The sequence below is a fragment of the Natator depressus genome, chromosome 11 (genome assembly GCF_965152275.1).
Source record: "Natator depressus isolate rNatDep1 chromosome 11, rNatDep2.hap1, whole genome shotgun sequence".
In the NCBI taxonomy this organism is placed as follows: Eukaryota; Metazoa; Chordata; order Testudines; family Cheloniidae; genus Natator; species Natator depressus.
Window position 1 is genome coordinate 3,242,673 of NC_134244.1, and position 12,374 is coordinate 3,255,046.

Below are 12,374 nucleotides of genomic sequence, written 5' to 3' on the forward strand. Positions count from 1 at the left end.
GGCTCAGAGCCCAGCGGGCAGAGTTGGTCACACTACGGGGAGGAATCTCGGGATGGGGGACTGAGCTCACCCGAGCGTCAACCAAATCAAGTAGTCACATCCCCAGGTGATTCTGACTCTGCTTCTCTCCTGTGCTGTCTTTCCCCTCCCCCTGCGATCTGCCGGCGTAGAGGCCGATTCGCTTGTTTCCCTTCCTCTTGGGCAGCGATTTATGCTCTGCTGTGTCAAACCTGCTTTGCACCATCATCAAGTACCTGGCTGGCTGTTTGGGAAGCATATTTGAATGTGGCCACCAGTGTTTGGAGAAAGTTGGATTGATCTGAATCAGCCGCTAGATCAGCCACTCTCTCCTTTCCTACAGTCTGTTTGCTGTTCGATTTCTCTCTGCGCAAAGGGGAAGGGACAGGCAGGGGGATGAAGGCCAGGGAGCAGGGTAAAGCCGTCGGAGAATTGGAGAGTTGTGCTGTTTCTATCAATGTCCCTGGGTCCGTGGGATCAGAGAGCACAGTGATGGGCGAGGGGTAGAACAGACTGGGGAATTCCTCTAGCAAAGCCCGGAGGTTTTGTTTGGATCCTTTTCCATCCTCCCTGCCTGAATCAACACAGGTGGATCGAACAAAAACCACTCTTGTAGTGTCAGATACCTTTGAAAAATAAAAGCCGCTGAGTCAATAAGCTAATGGTGGGTGCTCTGCATGCCACGGTGAGGATGCTGCTACCATCCCAGATGGTCTAGGGGAACATAAGAGACAGATGAGGTGGGGCATTCTCATTGGACAGAGATTCGGACTGACTGTCCCTACTTTGGCTTTGCACTCGTGTCTGACAACTGACCATGGGAGCAGGTGCCCGCTTGCTGGGATTCTGCCAGTTTTGCTGTGAAAGTGGCGAATCTGCCCCTCCCTCTCCATCACAGCAGAGAGAATCGTAATGCTTTGTTTCATGGCAGTAGAAGCGTTTTGTCATTTTGAACCCTGCTCCCTGCCCTGTCGGACCCAAAAGGATGGTCCGGATTCAGGCCCAGAGAGCCAGGATGCTAGTTCTGTGTCCTCCAAAGCGATCTGAAAGCCATGAGTTTGGGCTGTATCTGCTGCATGGGGGTGCATAAGTGGATTCAGGAAGGTTTTTCTGTCTCTCATCTCCATCCGTCTGTGAGCAAGTTGCTCTTGTACAATGTTGTCTAGCGGTTAAAACACAGGTGCAGGAGTCAAGAGCCGTGAGTTATAGTCCCAGTTCTGACACCGACTCCTCGTATGGCATGGGTGAGTCACTTAACCCACCTGCAGCTGGTTGTTTTTACCTGCCTCGAGGGTGTCTGCTGGGACCGAGCGGTCGGGGTTTCCAAACCATGGTGGAAAGGGCTAAATCAGAGCAGGAAATAATTTGGCTCCAATCGCTCTGAGCCAGCCCGGCTTAGCCAGTAGCAGAGCTTGGTGCAACTCCATGGAGACCGCAGGCTGGGGGCGAGCTCCTTGGGCTGGGAGGCCTCTATCTCCTGAATTCCCCCGGTCAGTTTGGGCTGGGTGGTGCTGGAACATCTACCCTGCAATTTGTAGCCCCATCGCCTGAGTGAGATGACTGGGCCAGTCGCAGCGGTGCCTCGGCTCTTGTATTGCAATGTAGACGTCCCCTAGGATCTCCCATCGGACAGCAACACTTGGAAGAGGGCTGGGGACTTAGGCCATCAGCCTGGCAAGGGCCTCGTGGGTAGGGTTGCCAACCCTCCAGGATTTGCTTGGAGTCTCCAGGAATTAAAGATGACTCTTTAATTAAAGATTATGTCATGTGATGAAATCCCCAGGAATGCATCCAACCCCATCCCATGGGTCACAGAGCCCAGTCCTGGCGTATCGTCCCACGTGTAAACTTATCAAGCTCCCGCTTTGAGCTAGCTGGGCTGTTTGTCCCCACGGCTTGGCCTCCCTGCTGGCTCGTTGCCTCCATCCCTCTCAAAGAGAATCTGGTCCAAAGGCCACTTTGGGACTGTGCTGGCCTCGCCTTGAGCTTTAAAAATCCCCCCCATCCCCTGCCAGAAGGCCATTCTGCGGATGCTTTTGAGATGCTTCTCCCAGCAGCAGGGCGGGTTCTGAATCAGGGTGCTAATTCAAGCCTCTTCCCTCTATTTCCCCTGGCCCACGTGCTTTATTTATTTGATGTGGACATAACCTGCAGGCATGTCATTCCTGCCTCTCCGGGGCTTGTGCCCAGCCTCCCAGGGCATGCCTCAGCTGTGACACCCCTAGAGTCGCTGTCTGTCGTTTCTGTCGTGCTTGTGCTTCGGCGTGAGGAGCGCAGCCCATCTTGAGTGGCAGCAAAGAGCCTAGAGAATTGTGGACCTGGCTGGTGGGGTGAGCCCGGGAGAGCTCCAGGGAGCTGGTCTGGAAGGAGGCATTGCTCAGGTTCTCCCCTCCGGGAAGAGAGCTCCGCTGAGTCAAACCCTGGGTTCTCCGCAGAGCCATGTCGTGGAGGAAGGCTGGATCAGCATCCTCCCCCCAAAGCGGGGCAGAGGAGTGTCAATAGGCAGGAGAAGGCTGGGCGCTCTCCGGGGCTCTGGGTGCCCAATTCCCTTCGTTTGACAGTTCGCCTAGGAGTTGCTAGAGTAAGGCTGGGGACTGGCCGGTTCGGCGAGGCTGTACAGAGCCATTGGAAGCCATGGCGGGGCTGGGCATCTCTCCCTTGGAAAATCTTAATCATCCTTCCCAGCCCACGGTCTCAGACTGCTGGGACAGAAGGAGATTTAACCCCTGATGTCCCAGGACCCGTTCAGTGAGCAGAACTTGCTTTCGACTAAACGTAACCTGGCTACATCTGCACAAAAACCTAGCGAAGGGCTGAGGGCTGAAAATGAATGCTACTGTGTAGAATGAGTGTTGTTATGGTAAGAATTTGTGGCCTGATCCAAAGCCCGCGGAAATCGGAAAAGAGACTTCACCGCGCTCGCTTTGGATCAAAACCCCCCATCTCGAACCCTGTCTCCCTAGGTTTGTATGTCCCACTCTGGTGGTGGCGTATGCGCTGTACAGAGAGGACTTTTTGCCATCCTTAATCAAGAAATAGCTGCCCAGAGTGTTGCTGGGTGGGCACATGGGTGCACACACGATGCGGGGGAGTTGCCGTGTGTGAGTCTGCATACACAGCGTGTGCATGGGCAGACACCTGTCGTGTGCATGTTGCTGGGTGTGTGCATGGCTCGATGTGCGCTCATGGCAGGGGTATTGCTGTGATTTTGTGTGTGCGCACACTTTGCGGCGCGGTCGCTCGCGGGGGTGTGTGTGTCCCTGTGCGATTGCCCGGCTGTTGCCGTGGTTGTGCGTGCATGTTGTTTGGGGGTTGCTCCACGGGGACTGGTATGTGCGTTGCGTGGGGGTTGCTCTGGGGTGTCAGGCTGTGTGTGCACGCGCTGCACGGTGGTTGTGCTCTGTGTGTGTGTGTGTCCATGTTGTGTGGAGGTTACGGTGTTTGGACAGGAGCATAGGGGCTGGTTAGCTTCCCTCCCCTGTTACGCCTGGCTCTGCTGCGGAAGTGTTTGCCTGCAGATCAGAGTGTTCTGATTTCACGCTGTCGCATGAGGCCGTCTTCCGGCTCTGAGTCTGGCCTCTGGCTCGCGGCCAGGGAAGAGTCACTTTTTCCTCTAAAAAGAAAGCGTTTAATGTTGCCTCCATGGCCTTCCAGGAAACCTCACTGGGGATCTGGAAAAAGAAATGGAGAGACTCCAACGGGGGGAGAGGGCAGAGTGGGGAAATGGACAGCTTGCTCTGGTATTCCATGCCACACTCAGTGCCAAGGCAGCGCCTTTGATACGGGACGACATTCTTCCGGTACCTGGGCCCATTTGAAGCAGCTCATCTTCCCCAATTCCCTGCATTCGCCCAGGGCATCGGAGCCCCGGGCAGCCCTGGAGCAGAGAGCAGTTTAAAATTAAGGCTGGATGACCAGTTTGGAAAAACCTGAAAGTCACCTGGAGGACGACAGCCGGCCCTGCACTTTGCAGAGCCCCAGCGTGCCAGCATGAGGGAGCAGGCTGTGAGGTTGATGGGATCTGCAGAACTAGGGTTGTAGGGCCCACAAGAGGGTGGGGTCCAAAGCAGCTGGTTGCTTCGCTTGGCCGTGAGGTCAGCCGGTACAAACGGAGCATGGCGGAGTCTCCCAAACTGAACAGCTGACTTGGCATAGCTCCATGGCGAGGCGATGGCGTCTGATTTACGGCATCGACCTGCCGGGGCTCGGTCATGGAGCGCAAGGTTCAGAACGGAGCAGGCTGCTTCCTGCAGGCGGGTAGCCCGGGTCTCGTCCCACAGCGGGACCCCATTTGGCTTGTGAGGCTGTGTCGTGGCGGAAACATGGTCACGTCGTCACAAGAACGGTGTCCGGGGTCACAGTTGTATTGGTCTAAAATGCTGCTGTGTGGCCTGGCCCCAGGAGAGGCTCCGATTCTCTGGGGAGGAGCAAGGGAGGGAGGAAGGGATAGATCCATTAAATGGATTTAAAACTGGCTAACAGACAGGTCTCCAAATGTAACCGTTAAAGGAGAATCATCTTCAAGCTGGTGCATGTCCCATGAACCCCAGAGCCCCATGGGGATGAAGCCAGGAGCCCTGATGCCATGCGGGGCTAAAGCCGGGAGCCTAAAGCTGGGAGCCCTGACCCCTAGTGCTCCATGGGGCAGGCAGAAGCCCTGAGTCTCCCTGCCTCACAGGGCTAAATCCCCAAGTCCCCCTGCCCTGTATGGCTAAAGCCAGGATCCTGGATCCCTGGTGCTGAAGCAGCAAGCCCCCCCCCCCCCAGTGGTTGAAGCCTGGGGCCCTGAACCCCCCCCCCCATGGGGCAGAAGTCCTGAGCCCTCAGCCCAATGGGGAAGAAGCCCCCATGCCCGCAGGGCTGAAGCCTTGTGCCCCACCCCAATCTGGTGGCTAGAGCCTCGAGTCCCCCTCTCCATGTGGCTGAAGCTCAGAGCCCTGAGCCCCCGGCCCTGCATGTCTAAAACCCAAGCCCCTTGTCCTCCAGTGGCTGAAGCCCACAGGCCCCCGTGCTGGGCCCTGGAATTTCTATAGCATGTTGGGGGGGCCTCAGAAAGAAAAACACCGAGAACCCCTGACTTCACAGACAAATATCCAATGGCTGGAAATTGAAGCTAGACAAATCCAGACTGGAAATAAGGCATAAATGTTACCAGTGAGAGTAATTAACCATTGGTACAATTTACCACAGGATCTGGTGGATTTGCCATCACTGGCTATTTTAAAATCAAGGTTGGATTTTTTAAAAAAATGCCTCCTTTTGAGCTAGAGAGGATTATTTCAGGGGAGTTCTCTGGCCTGTCTTATCCAGGAGGTCAGACTGGATGTTCACAATAATCCTTTCTGGCCTGGAATCTAAGATCCATCCATCCACCTTGTTTGCGTGAGAAGTTCTGGAACAGCCTTCCCAGGGGAGCAGTGGGGGCTGGCTTCAAGACTGAGCGTGATAAGTGTACGGAGGGGCTGGGATGATGACACTGCCTACAATGGCAGGTAGCCGACCTTCGACTGCTATCAGCAAATATCCCCAACAGCCGGGGATGGGACACCGGATGGGGAGGGCCCTGAGTCACTACAGAGAATTCTGTCCCAGGGGTCTGGCTGCTGGGTCTTTCCCACAAGCTCAGGGTCTGACTGATTGCCAGATTTGGGGTTGGGAAGGAATTTTCCCCCGGTCAGATTGGCAGAGACCCTGGGGTTTTTGCCTTCCTCTGCAGCGTGGGGCACAGGTCACTTGCAGGTTTAATCGGTGGATTCTCTGTAACTTGAAGTCTTTGAGACTTCACTAACTCAGCCAGAGCTTAGGGGTCTGTTGCAGGAGTGGGTGGGTGAGGTTCTGTGGCCTGCAATGTGCAGGCGGTCAGGGGGTCTGGGGCTGCTTTCCAGTCTCGCAGGGCCACACGCCTCACGCAGCCCCCTTTCCAGTTTGAACCTTGCGGGAGAGCTCACATTAAAGCTCTATCGATCCAGCCTGCAAAGCATCCTGTGCTTTCAGCGCAGTGAAAGCAGGTTTCCAGTAACATCTCAGTAGACGCCGTCTCCTCTGGGGCCACGTTAGCCGCAGAGGACACACCGCCGGCGTCTCTGGCAGAGCAAGTGTCCGCAGGAGAGTGGTGGGAATGTGTTGCGTATTTCACGGGGAGGCTGAGTGCTCGGCAGCTGGCTGACAGGGCCCTTAGCTCAGCGTTCGCACATCGAAGCCATTGGTGCTTAATGGGAGCCATTAGCTCGCTCTCCCGCCCCGAGCGAATTGTTGATCTGCTTTGTTCCCTTCTCCCCATGCAGAGCTTGGGCACACTCAGGGGCCGCTGGACGGGAGCCTCTACGCCAAGGTGAAGAAGAAAGACTCGCTCCACGGTAGCACCGGCGCCGTCAACGCCAGCCGCGCCCCCCTCTCCGCGGCGCCCAACCACCTTGAGCACACGCTGTCTGTCAGCAGCGACTCGGGCAACTCCACCGCTACCGACAAGACCGACGAGCAGGCGGCGCCTGGCAGCGGCCCCCCAGCACTGACCCCCAAGGAGAAGCGGGAGCTCGAGCGCCTCTTGAGCGGCTTCGGCTTGGAGAGCGAAGCCCCCATGCACAACCGCCACCCCGGGGTAGTGCCGGCCGGCGGCTCTGCCCTCCCGGGGCGCCACGTGGTGCCGGCCCAGGTGCACGTCAACGGGAGCGCCCCCGCCCTGGTGGCCGAGCGGGAGACGGACATCCTGGACGACGACCTGCCCAACCAGGACGGGCAGAGCGTCGGCAGCCTGGGCACCCTCTCCTCCTGCGACGGCACCACCAACGCCAGCGAGGTTGGCTACCAGGAGGTGCCCCGGATGGAGAGCCTCTCCTGCCTGCCCAACGGCCCGTCCAGCTTCGACGGCGCGGACAAGCTGCACAAGGAGGGGCTGTGTGACTCGGAGCCGCTGATCAACGGGGGGTACCCCTACCACAACCAGAGCACGCTGCGGAGCATGATGGGGCGACACCCCCAGCCCCTGCTGAGCCAGATCCGGCCCTCGGTGTCTGCTCAGGAGAACCTGTCCGACTACCGGCAGCAGCCAGCCGGCTTCCCTGAGCCCGGCTGGCAGCAGCCCCGGCCGCCGGCCGCCACGCAGCCCGACCTGTACGGCTTTGACTCCAGCGACATGTACCATTCTCAGTCCTACCCAGCCGCCGAGCCGGGCCTCCAGCTCCCCCCGGCGCCGGCTCGGAGCACCAGCAGCCGGGAGGCCGTGCAGAGGGGGCTCAACGCCTGGCAGCAGCAAGGCGGTGGCAGCAGCGGTGGGAGCAGGCCGCCCTCCCGTCAGCAAGACGGCGGCCTGGAAAGCCAAAGCCCTAGCGTCTCCAGTTCGAGCCCCCAGCCCAGCCCCTTGCCGGCAGCCCCCCCTTCGAGCCACAGCATCCCTGAGTTCCCCCGGGTGGCCTCCCCGAAGGAGATCGAGCAGTCGATAGAAGCACTGAACATGCTCATGCTGGACCTGGACCCGTCTGTCTCAACGATGCACAAGTCCCAGAGCGTCCCCGTGGCCTCCAGAGAGGAGCAGCCTGGCCCGGTGGTCTCCTCTATGTCTGCCCAGCCAGTGTTGGGCTTTCCGAGCCAGGCGGCCCCTCAGGTGACCCAGCCGAGACCCAGCAACGCCTTTGGTGCCATGCCGGGGAGCGTGTCCCACAACGCCATGGGCACCGCTGTCACCCAGCCCCCACTGGCTTCTGAACCGCTGTCCAAAGCCTATCTGCCAGGACCGCCGGCCCAGGTGGGCCGGGGCGCTGGAGAGCCAGAGTCCAAGGCGCAGGATTTTGGGGTGTCCTACTCACCCTACGGCTATCAGAACCAGCAGCCTCCTGAGCCGCAGACAAGGAGCTACAGCCGCGCCCCGGGAAGCCCCCCAACCTCTTCCATCCCTCTGGCAACAGCTTACAGCCCTGTCCGGCCTCAGCAGCCCCTGATCCTGTCGCCCCCCTCTCCTACAGCGACAGCCCAAGTTCAGATGCCCCTGAAGGGAGCGGAGCATTACCAAGAGCCTGCTAGACCCTCGGAAGAAGAGCCCTTGAACCTGGAAGGGCTGGTGGCCCACAGAGTAGCAGGTAAGAGGCTTTGATTTGAGGTGCCACCTCTGGCTGGCTGTCACCCCAGGGCCAGGCTGCATTTGTCCTCGACTACTGGGTGAGGGCGGGTTATGCAGCGAGCAGGTGGGGGCCTGCGTGCCCAGCTCTTTTGGCTGCGTCCACACGCAGAATGGAGCCACGAACGCACCAACGAGGCTCTGGCTGCGTGGGAGGCCCACTGGGATGGAGGCACCCGTGCCCCATGCCCCAGCCTGACTCCTGGTCTCCTTGGAAACTATGCCCTCTGGGCCCCTAACATACCGGGGAACCCTCTCCATCCTTGCTCTTGGGAAGAGGCAGCCCGGGGAGCTCAGCCAGACCCCCTCCTCAACGAGCAGTGCCCAGGAGAGGAGAATCGGGGCCTGTCCCTGGGAACGGGGTTGGACCCGGGAAGCACGCACGGGGTGCAGAGGGAAAAAGGGATGGAAGTTGTGGGAAGGGTGAGACGAAACGCAGATGCGCAGGACAGGAGGGAGCTCAGGGAAGAGTTAAACGTCCCTCAGCCTGTTCCCAGAGTCCCCTCTCCGTGCAAACGGGATCATGACTGGAGGGGAGGTGTCTCCCGCACGGCCTCGCTGTCCAGGCTCGACCACTGCCCTGCTCCTGGGCAGTGCCCAGCTGGTGAGGCGGGGGACCACGTGAGCAGCACGGCTGAGCTCAGGGCTTCTCTGTGGCTGCGTCAGTTACTCCGTGTGCCCAGCTGTGCGGGAAAGAGGGCCCGACAGCCTTTGGCGGGAGTGCCTGCTCTGATGAGATGGCCAGTCTGGCTTCGCCTTCCTGAGAGCTCTGGCTGGATCAGCGCTGGCATTTCTGGGGGCGGCTCCAAACTGCCCTGCTGCCCCGTTTGCTGGCGGCTGTCGAGGATGGGGGCTGGGGCTGGCTCTAGGACCGTAGCGGCCTGCAGAGGTGTGTCGTGGCTGCGGATGATGATCTCTTCCAGCTGTCCTCCTGCTCCCTCTGCTGCTCCTCTCTCTGCAGCCAAAGGGAAATTGCGCCGGCTTCCTGTGCGGGGAGCTGCTGGGAGCAGACTGATCAGTCCAGCCTGGGAGCAGGAAGGAGGCAGGAGAAAAGCGGAGAGGCCAGCACCTTATAAAAGCAGAAAACAGCGAGTTGGCCCTACTGCCCCCTGGTGATGGATTTTCAAAGGGGTTCAGGGGCCAGGTTTTGCCTGTGGGGTTCATGGCTCCCATGTGGGAGGCCAAGCCATAGCTACCCGCCTTGGGAGATGTCAGTTGGAATGGCCGGACTGGGCTCCACTTTAGATACCCAGCGATAGCCCCTAGCGCCCAAAGCAGTCATGCTCATTGTGGGACCTTCCCGCTTGTATTAGGTGCTGTACTTACGTGGCTCCCATTATCACAGACTCTGAGTACCCTGCAGTCTTCAGGGTAATTATCCTCCCAACCCCCCTTTACGGCAGGGCAGTACCGTCACACCAGGCGTACAGATGGGGAACAGAGACACAGAGAGGCCAAGTGACTTGCCCAAGGCCACATAGAGAGTCTGTAGCGGAGCAGGAGATTGAACCCTAGTCTCCCAGGTTTTGAGCACGCTGGCTCTGTTCTGAACAGGCAGGAGAATGGAAATTGTCACACCCCTCTGAAGGTCTTCCCATAGACATGGCCCCCTGGATCTGTTGTCAAACTGTCCATTCAGCCTCGGAGCTTGGATCTGCACTGGGGAGACAAATGGCATAACTGGGGGGGCATATTTAGAACCAGGTCTGTCATTGATCCTGATGCTTCAGGGCATATGGCCCCCAGTTGGGGTCAGGAAGTAACTTCCCCATGGGATAGTGTGGCACAGTTAGGTGCGCTGTAGGGAATTGATGCCTTCCTTGGTAGTAACGGACGTTCACCATGGATATGGTCATTGACCAGTGGGACTATTCCAGTGAGGCATTTTTACCATGCACAGGGTGCGTGGACGGAATAGCGAACTGGTCTCATCTCTTTGGGACTCCGTTCGCCCCTGACCTAACTTCAGAGCTCAGGCCCCAGCCTGAGCCTGGGAAGCAGGAAGCCAAGTCCCTCTTGGCCCGTCGGGCCTGGGGAATAAATCTGTGGCTTCTGGGCATGCACAGTGCCTGGCTCTGTCAAAGTGGCCGCCCTGCCTTCCTCTCCGTAATTGCCCTTCCGTGGGAATGCCAGGGCTGCGATCCAGCCTGCAGTTCCAGGGCTTGGCAGAGCAGGGTTTAGTCCAGCCAGCACCTTGGCCTCGAAACATGAACGGTATTAGAGGGAGGGAACACAGCTCAGTTGCAAAACACCCCCACCCCTCCTACACCCCCCCCCCCAGGCTGAGTCACTGGTCCGCGGAAGGAGGGAGAGAGGAGGGAGCCACGTCCTGGCAGGCTGGTGCCGGTGTGGATTGCGGGGAAAGCTGGCTGCTGGATTGTGGGGAAAGGGGCCGCTGCAGCTGTCATGTTACCCTCACGCCCTGAGCAATGGGCTTGGTTTACCCCAGTGTTAGGGGGCTTATTCCTTCACCCACTTACTTCCCTGGTCCTTCTTGCATGAACAGAGAGCAACAATCCCCCAAGTCCAAAGGTGCAAACAATTCGATGTTTATTGGGGTGAACTTCCAGCAACCATGATTCCAGTTTCCTTCCTTAGTGTCCCCCTTCCCAGCTCTGACCCCACAGAGCCTTACACCTGTTCCCATTCCCCCCTTAGCAAAACATGATTCCAATTTCCCCACCCCCATTCCCTGTTCCCATTTCCCCCCCCCCACACACACTTCCTGATTGACTGCAAACTATATAGTAAAACTTGAGTTCAGCTTAGCTATACCTTAACCAATCATTTTCCTGAAATTTAACTAACCAATCCTAACTTACTGTAACATGATTATGTAACCAATTATATCCCACCACCTTAATTAGTTTACACCCAGCAAAATTAATTATACAGCAGACAGAACCAATCACAGAACCAGACAGAGATTATACAGACAAACAATAGCAAAGTGGGAACTATCATGACAAAACAATACAGAAGTGAGGATTTCACATCCCAGCTATTGATGAGTGAGTTCTTGCCAGACAGGATGCTATCCATCCAAGTTTCCTTTTACGTCTTCTAGGCACCTCCCTTTCTCTGGAGGCGATAGGCATTATCAGGACAGGATTGTATCCTAGCAGCCCAATAGCACCTTCTATTTCTGCAGGAAATGGCCCACCTTGATTATCATACACATTGTGAAGAGAGTGGTCACTTTGGATGGGCTATTACCAGCAAGAGAGTGAGTTTGTCTGTGGGGGGGCGGAGGATGAGAAAACCTGGATTTGTGCTGGAAATGGCCCAACTTGATGATCACTTTAGATAAGCTATTACCAGCAGGAGAGTGGGGTGGGAGGAGGTATTGTTTCATGGTGTCTCTGTATATAATGTCTTCTGCAATTTCCACAGTATGCATCCGATGAAGTGAGCTGTAGCTCACGAAAGCTCATGCTCAAATAAATTGGTTAGTCTCTAAGGTGCCACAAGTCCTCCTTTTCTTTTTGCGAATACAGACTAACACGGCTGTTACTCTGAAATTCTTTCAATGTGACTAGTTTGGAATGGGAGGAGGTGACCGGTCGCTTCCCAGCTTATGGCTGCCTCTGCTGCTTAGCCAAAGGCCTTAGCCTAAGCACAGGGCCTCAGACTGTCACAGTGAGAGAAGGCCCTTACACCGGCAGACAGTGATTTTGATTCTTTCTTTTACACCTCTAGAACTAGCTACATGATAAAAATACACTTAAGTTCTTAAAGTATAGGTCTTTACAGACAGGCCTGAATATCTATATCCTAACACCCAGCTCAAGGACACTGTGACTGTCCCTTTAATGCCCTGAGAATACCCCTCCCCCACCACACCCCCCCGCCCCCTCCATCCCACCCCAAGCTATAGGGAAATCACGGAGCGAAAACTGGAGATTTTTAAAAAACCCAAACCAACCATGGTGTCTGTGTTCATTTCTGCAGCACCTTACATCCCAGAGCCTTTCCCTGGCTACTAAATGGATCGTGTACTCAAATCACTTCGCCCAGCCCTGAAATGCAGCCACCTCTGGAGTGGAGTGTGGTAGCTGCTTAACAGCGCCCAGCCACAATGTGTCCTAGGTTAGGGCAGGAAAGGAGGCTGCAAACCATTTCTGGGAGTTGAAACCGCAGGGTAATTTATGGGCCGCTTTGGGCCAGGACATCAGGGCTAAGACCTGGGCTTCAACAAAAGCCCCGTTGAGTCACCCACACAGCTGCCTGCGTCGGGCCGGATTCC

The 12,374-nt window shown here is 57.1% G+C and overlaps 1 protein-coding gene across 3 annotated transcripts in view; it reads left to right on the top strand.

The window, feature by feature from the left end:
- Positions 1-12,374, top strand: part of TNS1 (tensin 1) — a 273,763-nt gene that overhangs the window by 202,699 nt on the left and 58,690 nt on the right. For all 3 annotated transcript variants that reach the window (XM_074967030.1, XM_074967029.1, XM_074967031.1), the window contains one exon: positions 6,303-8,090. In XM_074967030.1, coding sequence (XP_074823131.1) covers positions 6,303-8,090 — 1,788 coding nt within the window. The remainder of the gene's footprint in view (positions 1-6,302; positions 8,091-12,374) is intronic.